Raw genomic sequence first — 25700 nt, forward strand, 5'->3', positions numbered from 1 at the left:
AAATACCTGAATTTATTAATATATATAATTTAGTCTCATCATTAAAATTGATCACTTATTTGTCACTTGGCAGGAAAAAATATGATTAAATAGTGGTGTTGTATAATAATTATTGTTTTTTTTTTTTTGGTGACGTATAATAATTATTGTTGTTGTAATAAAACGCTAAACTAAAATAACTGCTTTTTCTTACTATCATTAAAGATAATTATTTTAATAGTATATTTTTTTATGCTTGTTACTAAAGTGGTGTTTTATTATTAAAAAGATTCCGTTAATTATTGGTTTACAATCGAATTAGATTGATGAATATCGAGTTAATTTAAAATTGTTTGTGTAAATTTTAAAAAAGTCAGATTAATATACTCTTCATATATAATTCTAATATTGTTTTTCTTGTACATGTATATAATTTCTAGGGCGGTACATAATTTGATTAATCTAAAAATTAAATTTATTTTTAGTTAACTAAAAATTTAATTTAGTTAATTAACTAAATTAATTTTATATGATAAAATTGTTTATTAATCGGTTAGAAAATTTAAAATTAATTTTTAATTAGTTATAAAAATAAAAATCAATTTTAAAAAATAATTAATTTTTTAAAAAATCAATTTTTATATAGAAAAATTGAATTTTCTAAAAAAAGTTAAAAATTAGTTTTTATAAAAAAATTCGGTTAACCAATTTAAAACAAAAGCTGCATAAAATTTTGTTTTAGTTTTGGTTAATCAGTTAAAAATCAATTTTTAAAATTTGATTTTGGTTAACCAATTTTTAATAATATGGATATAATTTTTAAAATTATTTTATTAAATTGGTTAGCCAAATTTTAGTTATGATTTTTATCCAATTAATGATATTTTGGATTTTAAATGTACACAGCTAATAATTCTAATTTTAAATGGTAAATATGTTCATGTCTAAAAAAACTGTGTCCTTATATTACTTTTTGAAAGATATTATTTATATTCATTTAAATTTAAATATTATTGCCGAATTATTATATTTTTTTTTGAAGAATATAATGGTAATAATGATAGGCAAATGAAAAGGTGTTCCCTTGATGGTTGATGTGTATAGCTATTTTTGACCTCTGAGTCTTTGATTCCTCCTCTCTATATAAACCTTTCCCACTCACTTCTCTCTTTTCATATAATTTCTTCTTCTTCTTCTTCTTCTTATTATTATTATTCTCCAAATGGAAAATACCTTGCTATCAAAGAGGCCAAGAGAAGAAGAAGAAGAAGATGTAATAATAACAACAGATTCATCAAAGAGGCACAAGCCATATAATCACATACTCTCTGTTCTTGAATCAGATGAATTATTAGTAGATTATGATTCCTCACAACAAGACCTCTCTCCTCTCATCACAACTCTCCAACACGAAATCACTGCTTCTCCCTCTCAACATAATAACAGTAACAATAACAATAATAATGATAATAATATTACTACAACTACTCTAGAAGAAGATGATAGAGTTGAGAGTGTGATGAGACACCTTCTGGAAGCTTCTGATGACGAGCTTGGGATTCCAAACAGTGGTGGTGGGCCTGAATTACAGGAAGCTGCAGGGTCGTCATCTTCGGTGGAGGATTTTGGTGAATATAATAATGGAGACGACGACAACAACATGTTTTCATCATCATCATCATCAATATTATGCGGTGATGATGATGGGTTATTATTATGGGAGCATGAAGATGAGACTGCTAACTACTATGCTTTCTTGCATTCTGATCAACTCTTTCTGTAACACTCTCATCTCCTTCGGGTGTGGTAGAAAATGAAAAATATTATTGTTATTGTTGTGTTTAATTATTATTATTGATGCATCAAATTTGTGAAAACACAAAGAAGGCCCCCCCCTTTTTTTTTTTAATTTTATCTCCCTCCCATTTTTTTTTCCAAAGAACTTGACAGTGGTGGAACATGACGTTGCTTCTTAATTATATCGGAAAAAAAAAATGTTAAGTAATCAATATTCTTTTTAAGTATTACGAAAATGTCTTTTTACAAATATGTTTTTTAATAATTAAAATTTAATATATAATTGATTAAATCGTGTTATTTTTGTTAAAATTAGGTTAGACAAATTGATTTGACAAAAAAATAATAAATCAAATCTTGAATTGGTCTAAATTAATATTATTTTTTATAAAAAATGTCTACAATACCCTACTATAGAAAATGACTTCTATTATATATATATTAATTTTGAGAATCCTAAATTTTAGTCTTTTTATTTTTCTATCGTAGGATTAGGATTTAGAATTTTTAAAATTAATATATATATATATATAATAAGAGTATTTTAATCATTTTCTATAATAAGAATATTATAGTCATTTTTTATAAAAAAATAATATTAATTTAGACCAGTTCAAGATTTGATTCACCATTTTTTCGGTTAAATAAATTTGTCTAGCCTAATTTTGATAAAAATAACATGATTTAATGGATTATATATATTAAATTTTAATTACTGAAAAACATCTTTAAAAAAAAGACGTTTTAGGCGTCTTTATTTTAGTGGTTCCCTTATTTTATATTTAAGTTAACAATAACTTTTTTTTTATTGTTTATTAGAAATATTGATCTCTTAAAATCTTTTTTAAATCTCATTTTTTGGTGTATCATTACTACCTTTAAATAAATGATAAAAAAATTATACACATAACAAAAATATAACATTAGGAAATCCACTCTCAATATTAGCGGTCAATATGTATAAGAAATTGTTGCGGCCCAACCTAGCTAGCCCCCTGACCGACCCGACCGGCACGCGTCTTTGACAGATTCGGGCGACCGCTCAGCGGGGCACCACGCGCCCGGCTGGGGACCCGAACACCTTTCCTCTTGGAAGCCAGTTCACCTGGCAACAACTAGCAGGGGAAACTTCACGGAAGGTGGGTCTGTCCATGAGGGACCCACCTCTGACACAGTATATAAGGGGAGGGTCATACCCCTCCCCCCATGTACGTCATTATAACTTTTTCTCTCCGCCACTTGCACACCCACTGACTTGAGCGTTGGAGTGTCCTTACAGGTGGTACCCCCCTCAATTCCAGAAGTACTCAGAAAGTCGGCCGCTCACGCTTCTCAGGATCCAGGCCCAGGCTGGGACCCGACAAGCAACCCTAAACCGTCCGGTAACCGACCTACCAAACATTGGCGCCGTTTGTGGGGACTTAGCCGGTATGGACTTTGTTTTGGTTCCTGGGGGAGCTGACGGCGGAGTCGGGCCCCGCGGGGAGGGAATGGATCCCAGAGACAGTAGGGTAGTCGCCAGAGCTCCCACTCGCGAGGGTACCAGGTCCCCCCCGCACCAACCCGAGGGACGACCCTTTGGAGGAACATGCAGTGACAGCGCCAGAATAATACAAGAGCTGCGCCATAGGGTGCAGAACTTAGAGCGAGAAGTAGCCAACCGTGAAAGTCGTCAGCTTACTCCTAGCCAAGAGCCTTCCCGATCCACTCAAAGAGGAGAAAGGAGCCTCCGAAGAAGTCACTCCAGGCGCACTCCGAGCCCCTGGACAGAATCAGAGAGCCAGGAAAGCAGAGAGGCGCCAAGGAGACGATGAGACCCCCTGGTCTACACCCGATCACCAACAAGAGATACCGAAGAGGAAGACTGGGAAAGCGACAGAGAACAAAGAAGAAGGAGCCGACTACAACAAGAACACCGCCGAGAAAGGGTGAGAAGGAGCCGACCACAACAAGAACACCGCCGAGAAAGGGCGAGGAGAAGCCGGCCTAACCGAGAGCACAGCAGGGAGAGACCGAGGAGAACCCAACAACTGGTGGTCATGGGGGCGACCCCTTTCCACCACTCGATCCTCGGAGTACGACTGCCGAAGCACTTTGATAAGCCGACAGATATGAGGTACGACGGTACTCAAGATCCCCAGGAACATCTAACGGCCTTCGAGGCCAGGATGAACCTGGAAGGGGTAGGCGACGAAGTAAGGTGCCAGGCTTTTTCGGTAACCTTAGCCAGGCCAGTGATTCGTTGGTTTAATGCCCTTCTCCAGGGCTCCATAACCACGTTTGCCGACATCAGTCGCGCCTTCTTGGCTCAGTTCACCACGCGTATCGCCAAAGCAAAACACCCGATTAATTTGCTAGGGGTGACTCAACGAACCGGCGAGCCAACCAGGAAGTACCTTGACAGATTCAATGATGAGAGCCTGGAGATTGACGGCCTGACCGATTCGGTGGCCAGTTTGTGCTTAACCAACGGGATGCTAAATGAGGATTTCAGAAAACACCATACCACCAAGCCCGTCTGGACAATGCAGGAAATTCAGAACGTAGCCAGGGAATATATCAATGATGAAGTAAGTCAGGTCGTGGCAACCAATAAACGGCAACCCGCATACTCTAATGCCCGCCCATCCGGCAGCAGGGAAAGGTCTAAGGAACACTCCAGAGACGGAGGATCGGCCAAGACTTTCAAACCCTTTTCCCGTGTTGGGAAGTTCACCAATCGTCGAGGTCTATCAGCAGATCACCGACAAGGGCATCTTGTCGAAGCCCCGACAACTTAAGGACAGGTCGGAAGGAAACAAGAACCTCTATTGTGATTATCACAAGGGTTATGGCCACAAGACCCAAGACTGTTTTGACCTGAAAGACGCCCTGGAGCAGGCCATTCGAGAAGGAAAGTTGGCCGAGTTCTCCCACCTAATAAGGGAACCAAGGAGGAGGGATCAATCAACCGAGGACAAAAGCCGCGCCGTAAGGCAAAGACGGGAACCCAAGGAGGACAGTGAGCGTGGCCTCAGTGTGGTAAATGTGGTGATCGGAAGGGACGTCCCTCCCAGATCAAAATCGGCTAGCAAGAAGGATGCCAAGGTCTTGGCTATGTCTTCTGGCTCCACGCCGCCCTCCCGGAGGGTACCCTCGATATCATTTGGCCCCGAAGATCAATGGTTTGACGAGGTTGTGGAGAACCCACCGATGGTCATCACGGCCAGGGTGGGTACCGGCCTGGTAAAGCGAATCCTGGTGGACACAGGGGCTGACTCCAATATCATGTTCCGTAATGTATTCGATGCTATGGGCCTACGGGATACCTAATTGAGGGGCCACCAACACGGCGTAGTAGGCCTAGGCGATAACTTCATCAAGCCAGACGACGTAGTTTCCCTCCCAGACTCCATCGGCGGAGGCAGGGGGAAGAGGTCGCTAATGGCGGAGTTCGTCGTCTTAAGGGACTCCACGGCCTACAACCTCATCTTGGGAAGGAAGACCATCAACGAGTTTGGGGCGGTGATCTGCACCAAGCTATTGCTAATGAAGTTTGTTGCTGATGATGGATCAGTGGGGACCGTCAAGGGAAACCTGGAGACGGCGGTTGCATGCGACAACACCAGCCTTTTCCTGAGAAACAAATCTAAAGAAGCATCCGGTGTCTTTCTCGCCGACCTGGACGCCAGAGTCGATGACAAACCCAGGCCGGAGCCAGAGGGATACCTCGAAAAGTTCAAGGTCGGTGACTCAGACGAGAAGTTTACCTTTGTAAACAGAAATCTATCCCATGACTTGAAAGAACCTCTGATGGAGATGATCAGAGCCAACGGCGACTTGTTTGCCTGGACTCCGGCCGACATGTCGGGTATAGACCCTCAATTCATGTCGCACCAACTAGCCGTGAGACCGGAAGCAAAGCCAGTGGCCGAAAGGAGGAGAAAAATGTCCCAAGAATGGACAGAAGAGGTGGCCAAACAGACGACCAGCCTACTAGAAGCGGGCTTCATTAGGGAACTCGACTACTCGACTTGGTTGTCGAACGTGGTCCTAGTTAAAAAGCCCAGCGGGAAATAGAGAATGTGTGTGGATTACTCTGACCTTAACAAAGCATGTCCCAAGGACTCCTTCCCCCTACACAAGATCGATGCTCTTGTTGACGCTGCGGCGTGTTACCGGTATCTGAGCTTCATGGATGCCTATTCTGGGTACAATCAGATACCGATGCACCGGCCAGATGAAGAGAAAACGACGTTCATAACGCCAGGAGGAACATACTGCTACAAGGTGATGCCGTTCGGGCTGAAGAATGCAGGGGCCACATACCAAAGGCTGATGAACAAGGTCTTCAGAGACCTCATTGGCAAGACAGTAGAGGTATACATAGACGATATTCTGGTCAAGACTTCCAGAACCGAGGACCTTTTGAGTGACCTAGAAACCGTCTTCACCTCTCTTCATCGACATGGAATGAGGCTCAATCCTCTGAAGTGTGCCTTCGCCATCGAAGCCGGAAAATTCCTGGGGTTCATGATAACCCAAAGAGGAGTAGAGGCCAACCCGGAAAAGTGTGAAGCAATTCTACAGATGAGGAGCCCGGGAAGCGTGAAGGATGTCCAAAGGTTGGCGGGCAGACTTACCGCGCTATCCCATTTCCTCGGTGCGTCGGCGGCTAAAGCTCTGCCTTTCTTTAGCTTGATGAAGAAGGGGATTGCATTTGAGTGGACCCGGGCATGTGAGGAAGCTTTTAAACACTTCAAGGAGATAATCTCGGCACCACCTGTCCTCGCAAGGCCTAAGAATGGAGAAGCGCTGTACTTGTACTTGGCGGTAATCGACGAAGCATTGACAGCGGTCTTGGTGCGAGAAGAGGGGAAAGCCCAGCAACCGATATATTTCGTAAGTAAAGCGCTACAAGGAGCAGAGCTAAGGTACAGCAAGCTGGAGAAGGTGGCGTATGCGCTCCTGACCTCATCGCGAAGGTTGCGGTAGTACTTTCAGGGACACCAAATAATCGTCAGGATAGATCAAGCGATCCGACAGGTGCTCCAAAAATCCGATCTGGTGGGTAGAATGATGATTTGGGCTATCGAACTCTCCCAATACGACCTACAGTATGAACCCAGGCACGCGATCAAAGTCCAATCCATGGTTGACTTCCTGGTAGAGGTCACAGGCGATCCTACCGGGACTCCGAACACACGGTGGAGGCTCCACCTGGACAGAGCATCCAACTAAACGTCCGGAGGAGCAGGAATCATTTTAGAAAATCCAACTGGTGTTGTGTATGAACAGTCAGTCAAGTTTGAATTTTCGGTGTCAAACAATCAAGCGGAGTACGAGGCCCTGCTGGGCGGCCTAACCCTGGCAAAAGAGGTCGGAGCTACGAGGGTGGAAGTATGTAGTGACTCTCAAGGCGTGACGTCACCGTTCAATGGGACCTACCAAGCCAGAGATTCGTTATTGCAGAGGTATCTGGAGAAAGTCAAAGAGTTGAATAAGCATTTCGAAGAAGTCACGGTCCAACACGTCCCGAGAGAGAGAAACACACGGGCGGACCTCCTGTCAAAACTGGCGAGCACAAAACCAGGGATGGGTAACCGATCTCTCATCCAAGGTTTAATAAAGGAACCGGCAGTGGCTTTGCATCTGACTCAGGAAGAACCCTCTTGGATGAGTCCACTCGTTGATTTCTTTGAAAGGGCTAAACTTCCCAGTGACGAGAAAGCGGCAAGGGCGATAAGGCAAGAAGCGGCGAAGTATGCAATCATACAAGGCCAGTTGTTTAAGAAGGGGCTTAGCCAACCCTTGTTGAAGTGCCTGAGTCCCGAGCAAACGGATTACGTGCTTAGAGAAGTCCACGAAAGATGCTGCGGCCATCACATCGGGGGCAAGGCCCTAGCCCGGAAGCTCGTCAGAGCCGGTTACTACTGGCCCTCTATGATGGCAGATTCTAAGGAATTCGTTCGAAGGTGCAAAAGATGTCAAGAGAATGCCAACTTCCACAAGGCACCAGCAACTGAATTGAGTCTACTAATGGTTTCCCGACCTTTCTCGCAGTGGGGAATCGACTTACTAGGCCCTTTCCCGGTTGGACCTGGGCAGGTCAGATACCTGATAGTAGCCATTGATTATTATACAAAGTGGATAGAGGCCGAACCGCTGGCTAGCATATCCTCGGCAAACTGCCGAAAGTTTATGTGGAGATAGGTAATAGCCAGGTTTGGAATATCGGAAGTTGTCATCTCGGATAATGGGACCGTTTCACTGATAAGAGATTCGGAGAATTCCTTGCCGGCCTGGGCATACAGCAAAAGTTCTCCTCAGTTGAACATCCCCAGACTAACGGACAAGTATAAGCGGCGAACAAGGTCATCATGCAGGGCCTCAAAAAGCGACTCGACCAGAAAAATGGGACATGGGCGGACGAGCTAGCATCGGTCCTCTGGTCCTACCGCACGACCCAGCAATCATCCACCGGAGAGACCCCCTTCCGGCTCACGTATGGGGTAGATGCAGTAATACCTGTAGAAATCGGCGAACTGAGCCTGCGGATGCTCCTGGGAGGAGTCAAAGAAGCCATAGAAAAGGACCTGGTAGATGAAGCCAGGGAGATGGCCCACTTGGCGGAAATGGCATTAAAGCAGAGAGTGGCTCTACGCTACAATGCCAAAGTACTTAAAAGATAATTCGAGCGGGACGACCTGGTCATGTGACGCAACGATGTCGTGTTACTGACACTCGGGCAAGGAAAGTTGGCGGCAAATTGGGAAGGCCCGTACAGAGTGAAAGAAGTGCTCGGCAACGACGCCTACAAACTGGAACGGCTTGATGGCAAAGAAATACCAAGGACATGGAACGCGGTTAACCTAAGGAGGTTTTATCCCTAGCAGCCAAGGCATGCTAGGCGGGCAAACGTCCTACCGGTTCAACTAGGCGAGTAAGATTTGTATTGCTGTATACGGGCTCATTTGAATTTTATTATTGTTTATGTTGTCTTTTTACCCCGTATTTATATTATCGGCTTTATCATGCCTCGTTGATCTTATTTAAGACTCATCGTACTCTCTGCGCGCTTGAATAAGCAAAACAAAACGGCATCCCGGGACTGATCACCCCGGGAACCCAAAATATTAAAAGCCACAAATCGGCTCCAACGACTACCAAACAAAAACATTAGCTACCAGTAAAACGGTAAGAAACAATGACGGTAGACGAGCAATTAGATACATATATGCCAAAAAATGGCAATCGAGTCCACTACAACTACTTTGTTACATATACACCAAGAAATGACAGTAAAGCTAGCCAAAAAAGTATATAAAAATCTACATATTGCATAAAGTACAAAGGCAAGACCAAATCATTTCTTCGGGATGTCGACAATCTTGCCATCCTTGATGGTCTTGAAGACGCCAACAGCTGAGGTGTCGAAGTCGGCAGCCAACAATTTCACTTGAACCTTGAGGACCTCCTCAGTCATCAAGATGGCATTCTTCCCTTGCTTCACGGTCTCCTTGTACTTTCCTTTTAGTTTGGTTGCCTCCTCTTTAGCCGCAGTCGCTGAGGCCAGGGCTTTATCGCGCTCTTTTTCGACCTCTTTTACCTTGCCCTGAGCGGCATTGAGCTGACGCTCCAGAGTCATTTCCCTCTCGGTAAGCCACGCAACGGCGGCATCAGAAGTCTTAACCTTCTCCTCAGCAGTGGCCAGTTGCTCCTTAGCGGTGGCCAGTTGCTCCCGAAGTGATTCTACTTCAGCTTTGTATTTGGTGTTTGCTTGAACAGAGGAGTTAAGTTTGTGCTCCAAAGAATGCATCCCTGCCAGAGAAAACTCTGCCTTCCTTGCTATGGCGGCTCCTCGGAGCAACGTGCAATACATCCATCTCGCCTGAGCAGGAAGATCCCCACCAAGGAAGAAGTCCTCCATGTCCGGGAGTAGCTGGGAATCGATGAAGTTTCCGGCATCGAAGTTCTTCTCCATCACAGTAAGAACTCCCTCCGGGCTAGAAGATGGTTTCCTCTTCCTCGGATTGTCCACTATCATCACGTCCAGGTTCTCCACCTCGACCTCCGGCTGAGATTCCGAGCCACCACCAGTCCCGACTGTCTCACCATGGGAAGGTTGGGACTGAGCTCCGGCCTCTACGGTATTCTGAGAAGGATCCTCTTGGTTTTCAGCGGCCTGGCTTTCAAGGGTCGGCTCCTCGTCGCTGTCGCCAGCTAGGAAAGTGTTAAACAAAGTTTCAAGGCCAACTTGCTCGCCAGCCATCGACACTGGTACAGAACACAGAAGCTCGTTAGTCGCAAAAAAAAAAAAGAGAGCTACTACTCACATATATAATTCCTAGCTACATCCTGATCACCCATAAGAAGATGGGGATTAACGTTATTCTTTCCAAATACAGCCAACAAGATGTCGGCTACCCTTTTATTCTCCGAGGACAACCCCTTGTACGTCACTTTGGTAAAGGCGTTGGCTCCCGTCCCGAAACTCCAATAAGTCGGGATGCGGCGCACGCCCTCCAACGTTAGCCAAAACGGGTGATGGCCCTCCATTGGACGAACCTTAAAAAACTTATCTTTAAACCCATGATAGGAGTCCTTAAACAAGCCAAAAATCCTCTAATCCTGGGCAGATCGGAAAGACATAAAGCCCTTCTTCGCCAAGAGGGATTTGTCAGAGTAAATAGAAACAAAAAGACTTCAACCGAAACTGGCAGCTCCAGAAATTCACAAACCATCTCAAAACAGCGGATCGAAACCCAACTGTTTGGATGCAACTAAGACAACGCTACGTCACACCGGTTGAGCAGCGCCATTTGAAAGGGGGAAAAGGGGATGCGAACTCCCACTTGAGTGAACATTGCCTTATAAAACCAGATCCAATCGGCAATTCGGGGCGTGCAGGTTTAGTTGATAGATCCGCTCATGCGCGGTAGGGACAAAGACCTCATAGTGGGACTCCTCGTCGGTCCCACCACACAAATACTCGGCTTGTCGGAACTCAGTGAGCTCCTCTAGATCCATCTAATTAGGAGAATCCTTCACGTCTGAGGTTACCCAGGCGTACTGGTCGTAAGGCGCTCTTGCCACGGGAGCCCATGCAACAGGACGCTGGGCCATACCTACAGTGGGGGCACCACTCAGTTAGTCTAAGAGACCGGGAGATCGTCATCAATGCCAGAAAGCTACAGTCTGCCTATCAGAAATCTACAGTAAAGCTAATCCTAAACTTAGTCAAAGCAAAGCCTAAAAAACCAACATTTTGGAATGGTAACCCCCTAAATGCACCTACCTAACACTAACGTCCTTCAACAGGCAATACAATCCAGAAGAACAACACGCATACAGAAGCAAAACAGAAAAACAAGCAGCATGAACGGCAAAATAAAGCTATGCCAATTGAAAAATGGGAGATGGAACTTACCAGGATGATCGTCCTGATCTGAAGAAGCCAAAAAGTTGAGAGAGACTTGGGCGAGGCAAGGAATTACAGCCAAAGATTCGGAAGGGAGAAGGAGAACGCAGGAGAAATGTGATGGTAGCAGATGAAAACTGAATGAAAGAAACTGAAAAGAAAACTGACGCATGAAGAAGCACGAAAGACAGGGGTAAAACAATCATTGCGCGCGGGATTTTGAATTACCCATTATGAGCATTAAATGCTCGGCGTGAGAAACGAGGCGAGAAGCAGTGCACCCCTGCAATGGAGAAGCCCACGCACCCAAGAGACGCGTCCCTGTCACAAGCAACCAACCAACCGACACCGCAAGTAATGGAAAACTGAACGTGCCACCTACGGCGCTCGCAGCACCAGCTGGCGCGTTGGGGGCATTGTTGCGGCCCAGCCCAGCCGGCCCCCTGGCCGACCCGACCGGCACGTGCCTTTGACGGATCCGGGCGACCGCTCAGCAGGGCACCATGCGCCCCGCTGGGGACCCGAACACCTTTCCTCCTGGAAGCCAGCTCACCTGGCAACAGCTAGCAGGGGAAACTTCGCGGAAGGTGGGTTTGTCCATGAGGGGCCACCTCTGACATAATATATAAGGGGATGGTCCTACCCCTCCCCCATGTACGTCATCATAACTTTTTCTCTCCGCCACTTGCACACCCACTGACTTGAGCGTCGAAGTGTCCTTGCAGGTGGCACCCCCTCAATTCCAAAAGTACTCAGAAAGTCGGCCGCTCACGCTTCTCAGGATCCAGGCCCAAGCTGGGACCCACCTTCACACCCGATAAGCAATCCTAAACCGTCCGGTAACTGACCTATTGAACAGAAATAAAAAACTCATTGTTCTGAAATGTAAACTTTTTTGGGTCCCAATAAAACGCCTCGTTTGAGTCATATACCATGTAAAGATTCACTTAAAAACAACATGTGAATTTCTATTATTATACCATGAATTGAATTAATTAGTCAAGCTTAAATTTGAATTTCAAATTATTAATTAAGAGCTTAAAATATTTATTGTCTTAAGTAATTTTACATTTAAAAATATTATTTGTACACTAAAATCAGTCACCAATATATTGTGTATAAATATATGTATGGTTTAATTTATTTTTAATGTATATTTATATTTTAACATATATTTTATACTGATAATTCACTTTGATAATTAATTTTGATATACATATAACATAATTGTTTTACATTAGTATTTAATAAGTACTCTTGTTATTATACCCGTTTATTTGATCAGTTTGAGGTTAGTTTTAATTGATTAGAGAAGAAAACTTGGCTTATTCTCATAACACCTCAAAATTTCTCTAATAATAATGACAAGAGAAACAAGGTTCCACTTCTGCTACTTAACGGATAATACTAAAATGTCTTGCATTTTAAATTATTAGAGACCAATCTTTTCTTGAGGGATTAATTTTCACGTGAAAAAATTGATAGGCATATCACTTAAGAAGTTTACTCTAAGTTCAAAGAAAGGAGAGATAGATTGAATTATTAGATCAAGTTTAAATTTGTGGTGATAATTTATGTAAATTAAAGTTAATATATTTGGGGGAGAGGATCTCACATTATTCTTCTCTGCCTTTAAATTATTTGAGAAATTATTGATAGATGATGACCCTTAGTTCATCATGGCTCACGGAAATTTGTATATATGTGGACAAAATGCTTCAGATATAGTACAATGATATACGTGGACCTATGTACCGTTGCATTTCCGGCCTTTGATACAATAATTTTCGGAATTAATAGAGTTGAAGAGAATTGAGAATTGAAGAAGAAGATTGATATATTATTATTGATGAATATGAATTTGTGTTCGAGTGATAAAAGGTCTACTTAAAAAGCTAAAACTGATATTATCACAAGGGGAGCCCCAATCGAAGATATCTCAGAATATGCAATTTTTTAGTCTTTAAGTGTTTGTTTGGGTGTTATTATTTTAATAAAAAAATATTTTTTTAGTGATTTTTTTTTAACGTATTTGACAAATTTCTAGTAATAAAAGTAAAAGTTCTAGAAAAAATAAAAAAAAATATCTTTTTTGAAAAGCGGTAATTTACATATTTTTTTAAAAGATCTTTTTTTATTAAAATAAAAGATATTTTTCATGTAATAAATAAATAAAAAATATTTTTATATTATTATATCTAAACATAATTGATAAATAAAAAGATCTTCTTACGTGAGATATCCAAACATAAAATTATTTTTACTTTTCGATAAGATCTTAAAAAAAAAAGATAATTTAAAAAAAAATCTTTTTTTAGAATCTCACTGAAATAAGCCGAAGTGTTGTATATTGAAGAGTTCCTGCAATGAAACAATATAGATCAGAGAAGAATTTTCAAAGAGATCACGGTCCTTGTTTTGATAAGTGATAGAATTGAAATTGGGTAGGCCTAAGTCAATTAACTCTTTTAAATGTTAGCTCATAACGTGAGAGATTCTTTATATTTATATAATTTTTAGAAATTATCTTTGAGTAATGTGAAACTTGTAATAATTAGTAATGGATAAGAGATGTTGTTAGCCTATGGATTGATTAATGCATAGTGTATGTCAATATGTTTTATTTGTAATATCATTTAATTAAATATTTAAATTTATAAAATATTAAAAATAACAGGATCTGAACAAGAACAAGGATGGATCTACTAAGTTGCTAGGATTTACTAATGTTATAAGATGAATGTTATGATGGTTTTCGTTGTAGTAGTTAACTAGTTATATAGTGATTATGAAATTTTAGTAATACTTAAAAGTGTAATTAAAATTATGATTATGTTTTTTTATTATTTGATAATATTTTTTAAATTAGAAAAAAATAAATAAGTAAAATTTTGATCAAATTAAAAAATATTATTAAATAATAAAATATAATCTTAATTTTAATTATATTTTTAAGTGTTGTTAAAATTTTAGAACAACCATATTTCTCATAATATTAGCTTTTATAGAAATCGAAATGATTTAATTGTATGATATATATTTCCATTTAAAACTTATGAATAATATTGAATTCCTGTATATTCATTTCGTATTATATATATTCGTGTTTTGGAGTAAATGAATTTTCCGGGTGCTCGTTGTCGTGTTTTCTGAAAAGTAGGACTAACATTTTTTAATTCGAGTATCGTAGTTGTAATCATTATGCAAAGTTTATGATAGATTATTGTAATAATGCATAATAATTGGGATGTAAATTAACAGTATTGGGCAGGGCACATGACTTATGGACCATATTGTTGGAAGTACAATTGTGTTTCCACCTTCCTAGATCAGTAGATCTATTATTAATTTCAAACTCTAACCGTTTTTGGTGCATACTTAACGATAATAATTTATTATTCAATAATATTATATGATCAACAAATATTATTAATTAGATCGATACTTAATTAATAATAATTTATATTTATATTTATAGAAGATTCATATATAAAAATATATAATTTATACTTATATTTATTAAAATTTGTACATATAATTATATAAATTAATAAAATCTATTTATTAAAGACGATGGATTTGATATTTATACGGGTTAAATATTGGTCAACATTATTAAAAACTTCAAGAGTTTCTGATTTATTAATATATCCCATCAGTTTAATAATGCATTTTTTTTTTAAAAAAAAAGTCCAATAATACAATAAGGTGTTTTAATTAGTTTAAGGATATCTTAATAATTTTGTCAACGGCAGTGTATTTCTGTTTACTAATTATAATAATTCCTATTTACTTAATTGAAAAAAAAATGTAAGATTGGTCTAAATCAAATACTGGTTTTTGGAAAGTATTAATTTTCTAATAACAATAATAATAAAGACTTATCTCAATAAAGAGGATCGACTACATAAATCAAATAATATTATTAAATTTTATCATGTATTATTTTTATAATAAAATTGTATACATATAAATTTTTCATGTATGGTCTTTTTAAATTAATTATTTTTTAATATGTGTATTTTTATATATAAAAAGTCATATTTGTAATTGAATAGATATAATAAGCTAAGACTTCTCTAAAATTAGAAAACCAAGGGTACTTCTTTTGGGATGAAAAAGAGTATGTACTATATATATCTGTGATAGGAGTGTTCGCAGTGCGGTTTGGATCGATTTTGAATAAAAAACTCATCCGATCCGAACACTATGTTTACTTGCGGTGCGGTTTAGATTGGATGATTTTTTTAAAAAAATCCGATCCGATCCGATCCAATTTCGAGCGATTTGGATTGGATTGGATTTGCAGTTTTGTAAATTAAAAAATTAAATATATATCAACTCTCAACATCAAATTTTAAATAACCAACAATGACATATCAAGTCTTAACAATATCTTAAAAAAACCAATGATAACATAACAATAGAAATAAAATTATAGGTTAATTAAAATAAATAAATAAATCACATTTTGAACATAAAATATTAATTAAATAATAATAATACTTAAAAAATATAAAAATGTATAACAAATTATATATGTTATAAGTATAATTATAAATATAATAATGAAATAATATTATTATAACACATTGTGTGGTTTGGATTGAATTGGATCGGTTGTGAAAAGTAGATCCAAAATCTGATTCGATCCAGCGGTTTGCAAAAAATAAAATCCAATCAAATCCGAATTAGTGCGGTTTTAATCAATTTTCAGTTTGAATTGGATTGGATGAACGGTTTAATTTAGATCGGTTTGAATTTGAATATCCTAATCTGTGAGTTCTTTAAAAAATTATTGTTACTTTTATTTTTAATAAGGAAAACGGTACACAATTAGAAATTTTGCTCAATAAAATATCTAACTGATATAGCAATTTATGAGTGGTTATAAATTATGATATTGCTACTAAAATATCTGTTTTTTGTTTTTAAATTTCCCTTGTCATTATATATGTTTCGTAAAGAGCTTTAATTAGAAGATATAACACTGCCCCTCTTTAATTATTTGTTTAATCTACTCAAAAAAATTGTTTAATTTTAACGTTGGGAATATATTTATTTAAAAAATCTTCGGTTTGGTGACCATCACTTTCAATAAATAATGTGTTCCCTTTCAAATGAGTCATCAACGTGTGTGAGACTGAAATTATTGAAAGGTCAACCTTCCAAAGCTACGTTGTTTCCTTGGCCTCTGCCATGAAAACTGTCGACAAAAAAAAGAAGGATAAATCAAATTAAGTTTGAAAAAAAGAAGAAGAAGAAAAAAATTTCCTCGTGCCGTGTTTGCCATGTTTTCATTCCACCAATGAAGCTTCCATTCCAACATTGAATTTTTTGTCTCTTCTTTTTGTCACTCTACTTTCTTGGAAGGTGAAACAACCACACACCTTACTTAACACACATTATTAATTTAAAAAATATATATTTTAATATAATATAAGTTTTCACACAATTTCCTAATTATCTGACATCAAATCAAATTATCTTCTTTTTTTGGGGCGATTCCTTAAAAATTGATCAGTATAGTTTGTTGCACTGATTTGCAAATTTACAATGGTCAACTGTTTTTTTTTTTTTCAAAGATAATACCTTTATTGCAATCAAATGATTCAATTACAATACCCACATAAACAGGGATAAGCATATATAATAATAAAAATTTGGGAAACTTTCAAAAACAGTAATACCAAGCTAAAGGTAGGGATTAAAACAAAAAGAACAAGCTATTCACTCCTCTTTAGTTTCAGTTGCTATGCCTTTCAAGTCGCCCAAATTCTTCTGCAAATGTCAGAGTTTGGGACAGAATTTTTCCAACCTCAACTCTGCAATTTTAAAAAATGTGAGCATTCCTGGACAACCAGATCTGCCATAGAAGGTAACTTACTTGATTGATTTTTTCTTTTGAGTCTCTTCTTCTCATCGCTTCCATCAACTGACACCACCACTCCCAATGTTCCATAGTCGGATCTCTGGGAATCACACTTGTTACTGGTGATTGATTCCAGACTTGCACAACTCCCGGACAGAAAATCAGAGCATGGAGGTGTGTTTCTGGTAGTGAAGAACATCGCTGGCATAAATTGGGGATCTGAGGTATCCTCTTGTGAAGATTTGTCTTCACTGCTAGTCCTTCGTGAGCAAGTTTCCATAGAAATGCCTTGATTTTTGGTTGGCATCGAACCTCCCAGATGCTCCTCCATAGTTGTCTACTTTGAAATCTGACATGAAGATCTTCCATAGGCTTATGAAAAAACTTGTAAGCTACTTCATATCCCGTTCTAACATTGTACTAACCTGAATCATGTTTTATCCACCTGACTGAATCTTCACCTTCTTCAATGTCCATTTGGCAGATTTGTTGTGCTATGTTGGGACTGAACTTACTATGAATGAGCTGTGTATTCCAACCCCCTATCTCATTGAATAGTTGTCTTATCCAAATCAGATTTTTATCACTGCAGTCTTCTTCCTATACTCGAAATGGAGGTAAGTTACCAAAACATGGATCTTCTTTGAATTTTACTATACCCTGTGTCGTGACTTTCCATTTAGTACCCTGTTCCAGTACTTTTCTGCCTTCCAATAAGCTCTGCCAAGCCCAAGATGGTCTCAGGCCTGGTTTTGCTCCTAAAAAAGATGTAAGTCTAAAATATTTGCTTTTGAAGACTTTATAAAACAGAGAATTTTGTTTAGTCATTAGTCTCTATCCTTGTTTTGCCAGCATCGCCAGATTAAACGCTTTGATATCTTTAAACCCCATACCACCTTCCTCTTTAATTCTGCTCATTGTATCCCAGCTGATCCATTGGAGTTTTTTTTCATTCTGTTTTTGACCCTACCAGAATTGCATCATCATTTTGTGAATATCATCTAATAGTAATTCAGACAGTTTGAAATAACTTAGAGTATAGATAGGTATAGCACACCCCACAGCTTTGATTAAGATTTCTCTTCCACTTACTGACAATAGTTGACGCTTCCAACCTTGTAGCTTCTTTGACACTTTATCCTTTACATAAGCAAATGTCTGACTTTTAGATATGTTAACAATAGATGGGAGACCCAAATATTTGTCTTGTGCACCAATATTAGGGACTCTAAGAAAAGTAGCGATTTCTTCCTTAATAGCATGAGGTGTATTCTTACTGAAAAATACTACAGACTTACTGAAATTGATAATCTGACCGCTTAGGAAGCCATACTGTTGAATAACATTAATCAAATTAGCGCAATTATGTGGAGTTGCTTTACAGAATAGTAAAGAGTCATCAGCGAATAAAAGGTGGTTAATGGATGGACATCTACTGTTCAACCGAAACCCCTTAGATAGGTTATCCTGTTCTCCTTTGTGGAGCAGAAATGATAGACCTTCTGCGCATAATAGAAAAAGGTAGAGTGAGAGGGGATCTCCTTGCCGGAGCCCTCTACTTGGTTTAAAGAAACCAATAAGAGAATTTTCCACAATAACAGAATAAGAAATAGTAGTGACACATTTCTTTACCCATTCTATCCACCTCTGACAAAAACCAATTTTTTTCAATAGAACCACACAAAACTCCATTCCACTCGATCATAGGCTTTGCTCATATCCATCTTTAGAGCTAGATCAGTGCCCCCAAATGATTTATTCTTTAAGAAATGCATGCATTCATGAGCCACAAGAATATTATCACTAATAATTCTTCCTCTAATAAATGCACTCTGATTGTCACTAATTATTTTATTCATAAGAGGCTGCAAGTGATGGACAAGTACCTTGGAAATAATTTTATAAAATACGTTGCTTAGGCTGAAGGGTCGGATCTGCGACATATTTTCTGCATTTGGAGTCTTTGGAGTTAGACAAATTTGAGTATGGTTGAAACTCTTTAGTATTCTTCCTCCACCAAAGAAGCTCTTAACTGCCTTGCATACATCCCCTCCGATGATTCTCCAATAAAATTAGAAAAAATTTTCCGTGAATCCATCATCTCCCGGGGCAGCCCCCGGGTTAACAGAAAAAACTGCCCTCTTAATTTTTTCTTCACTAATCGGTTTAGTAAGGTACCGATTAGTCTCAGAGGAGACCTTCTTTCTCAACCCAGCCAGCACATGGGAAGGATCTTGAGGATTTCCTGTTGTAAACAACTCTTCAAAGTATTTTTGCGCTCTCGCCCCAATTGTTTCGGGAGTAGTACACCACTCTCTATTCTCATCCTCTAACCTCCATATCTTATTTCTCCTGTTTCTAACTTGACTTTTGGAGTGAAAAAATTTGTGTTTTGATCTCCCCATTTAAGCCAATCAATTATAGCTTTCTCCCTCCAGAACCTTTCCTCCATAATACATGCATTACTCAACTCTTCCTTCAGCTGTAAAATCTCTATTTTATTAGCAGAGCTGGGATCTTCCTTCAACGCCGATAGTTTAGTCGCAATCTTCTCCATTTCTTTTCTAGAATTTTCTACCCCCGAAGCTTGCCATTTAACTATTTCAGATCTGCAGCGCTTTAGTTTCTGAAACAATTGGAACATTGGTGAGCCAGAGAAGCTTGTTTGCTACACTTTCTTAACTATTGAATCTGTCATCTCCTCCCCACACCATCTCTCTTGAAATTTGAACCTCCTTTTACTCTTGATGGTTGCTGAATTTGAGTTTAATAGCAGAGGGCGATGGTCTGAACCAATATCATCCAAGTGTGTGAGTGTAGCACACGGATATTCTTCCCTCAGTTTTAGAGACAAAAAAGCTCTATCTAGTCTTTCTCTGATTACTCTCTCTTGACAACTCCGATTCCACCATGTAAATTTTTCCCCTAGATACCCCATATCCACCAGGCATCCATGATTCATAAAGTTTTGAAACTTCTGAATGGATTGAAATGATTTCTCCTTTCCTCCCTCCTTTTCATCTGATAATAATATGACATTAAAATTACCAATGACAATATATCTTTTTTCGAGCTGTCTAATAATCTCCAGCAAGGCCTCATATTAAGTATCTCTCAGCTGGTCAGTACTGTGGAGGTGAAGTCCTAACATCTCTCATGTAATTTTTCTCTCTTGAACTTCAATTGAGAAGGATATATAAAATTCTGCACTGCTACAATGGTCAACTGTTGAATAAAAAACTTGTTGAACTTAAATATAAGTTATATTAAAATGTATTATATATAGACAAATTGACTACAATTTTAACTGAAAATAATTATAATCATAGTTAACTGAATAATAAAAATAAAAACAAAATAAAAATCTAAATCTAATATTAAAACTAAATAAGTGAACTCAAACCTTAAACTTAAATTTGATAATGACAAGAATAAATTATTATTTTATCCTTTAAATTTAATTTTTGACAAAATAATCTGAAAAAGAAAGAAATTATATTTTTCGTTCAGCAAAATACACTTTTTTTTATAAGTGACAAATAATTCGTATATTTCATCTAACTTTTTGTTAAAACATTAAAAAAAATAATTTAAAATTTATATTAAAAAAAGGTCAAATTGGATATCTAGATTTTTTTTATTGATTTAGAATTTTATTCCATTCACATAAAACAAATCATTAAAAAGAATTCACTTATCATAAAATCAACAAATTTATTTAGAGGATGAAAAAATTTCATTTTTCTAAACAAATTTGTAAAACTTGCGTTAAAATCTAATCTCTAAAGTCCTTTTCAAGTATATTTCTATATATTTTGTCAAATTAAAATATTTTTTGAGAGTGAATATATAAAAGAATAAATAAATAATTCTATCAAAAATTGAATTATTTTAGAAACCAAAATAATAGTAGTTTACTCTAATGCCAAACTTATACATCAATCAACATGTATATGTTTTATCAAAAGTAGGCAGCAACTTGGGTGGAGGAAAATCCCCGAAGCATGAAGTTGATTATAGTGATACACAAAAAAGCAAAGAGATTATTGAATGGAAAAAAAAATAGATATGTTAAGTGGTTTCTGAAACAGTAGTCACAATATGTATGTATGAGTCAGCTCTATGAGTGAAAGCAAAAATGGTACGTATGCTAATCAAATTCTATTGAAAACATATCTTGACCTATTTGATTTCATTTCCCGTATTGCACTATTGCTATTGGTACGACAGTAATAAACGAGGGAAAATAATGCACGAATTTGAATTCCAAAAGCAAGAAAAAATAAAAAGGTCGTCAAGTCAGAAATTACAAGTATAAAGAAAGGTGCAAAGGTAGGTTAGTCATGCATGAAAATGAAAGATTATTGCATGACTACAAATTTATTACTTCGATCATATTAAGTATTAACATACAATAAAAAATGGGTTCTACCATTTTATTTTAAAGAAAAATCTAAGGTCCAACACTTTTTAGGAAAAAGCTCTACATCCATGTAAAAATAACATGGATGGTATCCATGTAACTTTCACTCCACACCCCACACCCCCGCTTATTTTACATGCGCCTCTTATAACCTAGATAACAAATCCTTATTTTGCGTTATCAACGTTTCTCAACGTTTCCTCCTTCTTCTTCTTCTTTCGTGTTTTTCTTCTCTGCATTATGGATCTGGATTGATTCAACGCAATTATCTTTGTCGTTCGTCTTCTTCTTCGTTTTCTTCTTCGATCTGCACTTTTGAATTGAAACAATGAATGAATCAACTTCAAATCAGTTGAATGAGTGTGATTTTGATGATTCTTCTCAAACGCATCAATTTGATGAGGTTTGGATTATTGAATTCTGAATCGAATTTAATGGAATGAAATTTCTAATTTTATTTGAAGTGAATTGAATGGACTGATGTGATCTACATCTGAATTGAATTCAATTGAATTGATAATATGTAACTGTGAGTAATTGTGAGTGTTAGTAATTGTGAGTAACTCTGAGTAAATGTAAGTAACTTTTCAGTTCAATAAGTACTAAAGAGGTGGTTCATCACTTTCATGTTTTCGTTCGGTCCGCAGAAAGGAGTCTAACAAAAATTAGACCAATATGTTCTGTTTTCTTCCCTAAGCACTATATAATTGTTTTCCCGTAATTAAGATTTCGGTTCACCATGAGTACTGTGTTCGGTTCATTCTATACTATTCAAAAACCTTCTTCCTCACCTTCTACTGCTTCTTCACCAGAGAGAAAAGAAGGAAAAGACAAAAAAATACAGCAGCAACAACAACAAAAGAATGACGATAGGATTTCAGGGTTTAGGGTTTTAGGATTTAGGGTTTATGGGTTCAGAGTTTAGTGTACAGGGGTTCAGTGTGTTTCAAACTTTCGGTTCACCGTGTTCATGGTTAAAGATTTATGGTTTAGGGGTCTAGGGTTCAGGGTTCAGGGTTCAGAGTTTTAGGGGTTTAGGGTTTACAGTAGGATTCAGAGTTTAGGGTTTAGCATTTAGGGTTCAGAATTTAGTGTTTAGGGTTCGGGTTCAGGGTTTAGGGTTTAGCGTTCAGGGTTCAGAGTTCAGAGTTCAGGGTTCGGGTTCAGGGTTTAGGATTTAGGGTTTAGGTTTTAGGGTATAGGATTTAGGGTTTAGGTTTTAGGGTTTTAGGGATTTAGGGTTTATGGGTTCAGGGTTCAGGGTTCAGTGTTCAGTGTTCAGAATTCTAGTTTTAGTGTTTATGGTTTAGGATTTAGGGTTCAGTGTTTAGGGGTTCATAATTTTTTGGTAAACAGCAGAGCGATTTGGATTATTCAATTTTCAATTGAATCGAATGGAATGCAATTGCTAATTTGAATTGAATTAAATGGACGGAGGTGTATTGAATTGAATTGAATTGAATTGATAATATGTAAATTGTAGGCAAAGTTCTTTGAATTTTGATTTTATATAATGGATTATGTTTCGTTCACTCAGTACTATACAATTGTATTGTTTTCGGTTCACCATGACTACTATGTTCGGTTCACTATGAGTACTGTGTTCGGTTCACCATGAGTACTGTGTTCGGTTCATTCTGTAGAAAGCTGTTTGAATTTGATTTTATATAATGGGTTATGTTTTGTTCACTCAGTACTATATAATTGTATTGTTTTCAGTTCACCATGAGTAATATGTTCGGTTCACCATGAGTAGGGGTGGCAATGGGTAGGGTAGGGTAGGGTTTGGATCCAACCCTAACCCTACCCGCGGGTTGAGAATATCCCAACACTAACCCTACCCGCTCTTAAGGGTACCCGACTCTACCTGCGGGTTACAAAAAATATACAACATCATTATATAACTTGATGATAATTTAAAATAGAACTGATTTTTATGTAAAAAAAATATTAAATTATCAATTAATAATTTTCTTTTAGTGGTTAAGGATCTTTTGCATTTAGTGAGAGGTTTTTGATTCAACATCCACTTAAAACATTTTTATATAAGTATATAACATAAACATATATAGAGTGCGGGTTGGTCGGGTAGGGTTGAGGCTCAACCCGCACCCTACCCGACCCGCACGAGAACCCTACCCGCACCCTACGTCCCTACCCTACCCGCTGCGGATCGGGTTGGCAACCCTATCCGATTAGGTGGGGTCAGGTTGGATACCCGCGGGTAGGGTACATATTGCCACCCCTAACCATGAGTACTGTGTTCGGTTCATTCTGCACTATTCAAAACTCTTCTTCCTCACCTTCTACTGCTTCTTCATTAGAGAGAAGGAGGAAAAGACAAAAAAATACAGCAACAACAACAACAAAAGAATGACGATAAGGAGAAAATACGTGAAGAAGAAGGAACGCGAAAAAGGAGGAGAAGGAGGAACGCGAAGAAGAAGGCGAAGAAGAAGAAGACGTTCCGTGCGTAAACGAGCGTGAAGAAGAAGAAGAAGCGAGGGAGAAGAAGAAGAAGCGTGGGGGAGAAGAAGCGTTGGGTGATTTCGTGTGTATTGAGCGCGTGTATTTCACATTTCATTTAATGGTATTGGATTTTTTTGGTGTTGGGCCAACTTGATTATATGATTACATAGATGTGTAGCATCCCCGCACTTTTTATTAGTATTAGTTAATATTTTAGGCTAATTATGTATTTATTGATATCCGATCAGTAAAATTTGGTATAATTATGTTTTTGGTGACTGAAATAAATTAAACAAAAAAAAACAAAAAAAACAAAACAAGGAACTGCTTAAATAGAGGGACAGTCCCGTTTAAGACTACTCTTAAACTCCTCCCAAGGTGAAAGAAGCTCCACATGCGAAAGTTGTAACTTCATCGCCATCTTTGCCATAGTATCTGCCACCGTGTTTGCATCTCTCATAATCAAACGAAAGTCAACACGCCAATTCCAATGCATGATATCTCTTATTTTGAGTACCAGTGGATCAATAAATCCAAAACCATCTTGAGTAACAAGATTAAATGCTTCCACACAATCTGTCTCACAAATAACATCTCGTTGACCCACATCCCAAGCTAAGAGATATCCTCTCCAAATAGCAAACAATTCTCCTTGAAGAATACTATTACTCTCAATCATTCCCAAACACCCCCTTTGCCAGCTCCCATTACAATCTCTAATAACACAAGCAAAACCAACACTATCACCCGAACCAAAATAACTAGCATCACAATTAATCTTAAAAGTACCAATAGATGGGGGATTCCAAAAACCATTTAGAGTAGAGGGAAGGGACATACGTTGTAATTCAAAAATATTTCTAAGCTCCTTTTCTGAAGTTAATGCCAGACAAATGACTTTTTCCGGAGGCCAAGTTTCATGGGGATTAAAGATGTCGTTATTCCTTGCTCGCCATATCCACCAAAGTCCCGAAAAGAACTTGAACGGGTGCTCTCTGCTATGATACAAGAACCAGTTCTTCAAATCCAAAGGATGACAAGGAATATCCAACCTTTGCCAGACAAGCTGAGCTTTTGGACAATCCCGAATACAATGTATAACCGATTCCTGGCTAGAAAGACATCTTGGACACCTATCCGATGACGACATCCCTCTTCTAAAGCGAAAACTTGCAGTAGGAAGAGCCTCCTTAAGACACAACCAAGCCAAAAATTTATGCTTTTCCGGAACAAGCTGACGCCAAAGCCAAAGCCAATTCTCCCTCTCCTCCCAACCAAACAGCTGCTTACACAACCACAAGTAACCATTGCGTGAGTCATAGACTTTGGCAGCAGACCCACTCCAATACCAACCCACTTCCGGACCTGCTTGTTCATCTGGATTGTAAGAGAGAATATTATCTTTCAGATTTTGAGATAAAGGAGAATAAAGAGTATCCAAATGCCACCTACCAACCGACCAAATATCCTGTATCCGGAGATTCGAATCAGAAATGTGGACATAATCCATCTCATTAGATAACCGTCCTTCTCTCCTCCAGCTAGAAAACCAAAAATTCTGGTTCAAATCTCCAATACACCAAGCAAATCCATCCTTCAACACTTTCCAAGCCTTGCAAAGACACCTCCAAATGGGAGAGTCCTTGTTCTTAGGATAACTAAAACAGTCATATAGAGATGATCGGTATTTGGCATCCAATAATTGGACCCATAGCTTATTTGGCTGCTGGAAAAAAGTCCAAACTAGCTTCCCAAGAAGA

At 38.2% G+C, this 25700-nt stretch overlaps 2 protein-coding genes across 2 annotated transcripts; both read left to right on the forward strand.

The window, feature by feature from the left end:
* The first annotated feature begins 1139 nt into the window (after positions 1-1139).
* LOC112734067 (uncharacterized) lies at positions 1140-1811 on the forward strand. Its single transcript, XM_025783254.3, has one exon. It carries the CDS (start codon positions 1202-1204, stop codon positions 1760-1762), a length of 561 nt encoding a protein of 186 aa, XP_025639039.1. The 5' UTR covers positions 1140-1201; the 3' UTR covers positions 1763-1811.
* Positions 1812-3815: 2004 nt separating this feature from the next.
* On the forward strand, positions 3816-5088 carry LOC112735551 (uncharacterized). Its single transcript, XM_025785081.1, has 2 exons — positions 3816-4346; positions 4513-5088. The coding sequence occupies exons 1-2, from the start codon at positions 3816-3818 to the stop codon at positions 5086-5088; spliced, it is 1107 nt and encodes a 368-aa protein (XP_025640866.1).
* The last annotated feature ends 20612 nt before the right edge of the window (positions 5089-25700 follow it).

The sequence above is a fragment of the Arachis hypogaea genome, chromosome 3 (assembly GCF_003086295.3).
Source record: "Arachis hypogaea cultivar Tifrunner chromosome 3, arahy.Tifrunner.gnm2.J5K5, whole genome shotgun sequence".
NCBI classification, from domain to species: Eukaryota; Viridiplantae; Streptophyta; class Magnoliopsida; order Fabales; family Fabaceae; genus Arachis; species Arachis hypogaea.

Bases quoted from the DNA above. Each gene is read 5' to 3' on its own strand.
- LOC112734067 (XM_025783254.3), top strand. From the start codon at position 1,202: ATGGAAAATACCTTGCTATCAAAGAGGCCAAGAGAAGAAGAAGAAGAA.
- LOC112735551 (XM_025785081.1), top strand. From the start codon at position 3,816: ATGGGGGCGACCCCTTTCCACCACTCGATCCTCGGAGTACGACTGCCG. The intron at 4,347-4,512 runs GTAAGTCAGGTC...GAGGTCTATCAG, and splicing joins GGGAATATATCAATGATGAA to CAGATCACCGACAAGGGCAT.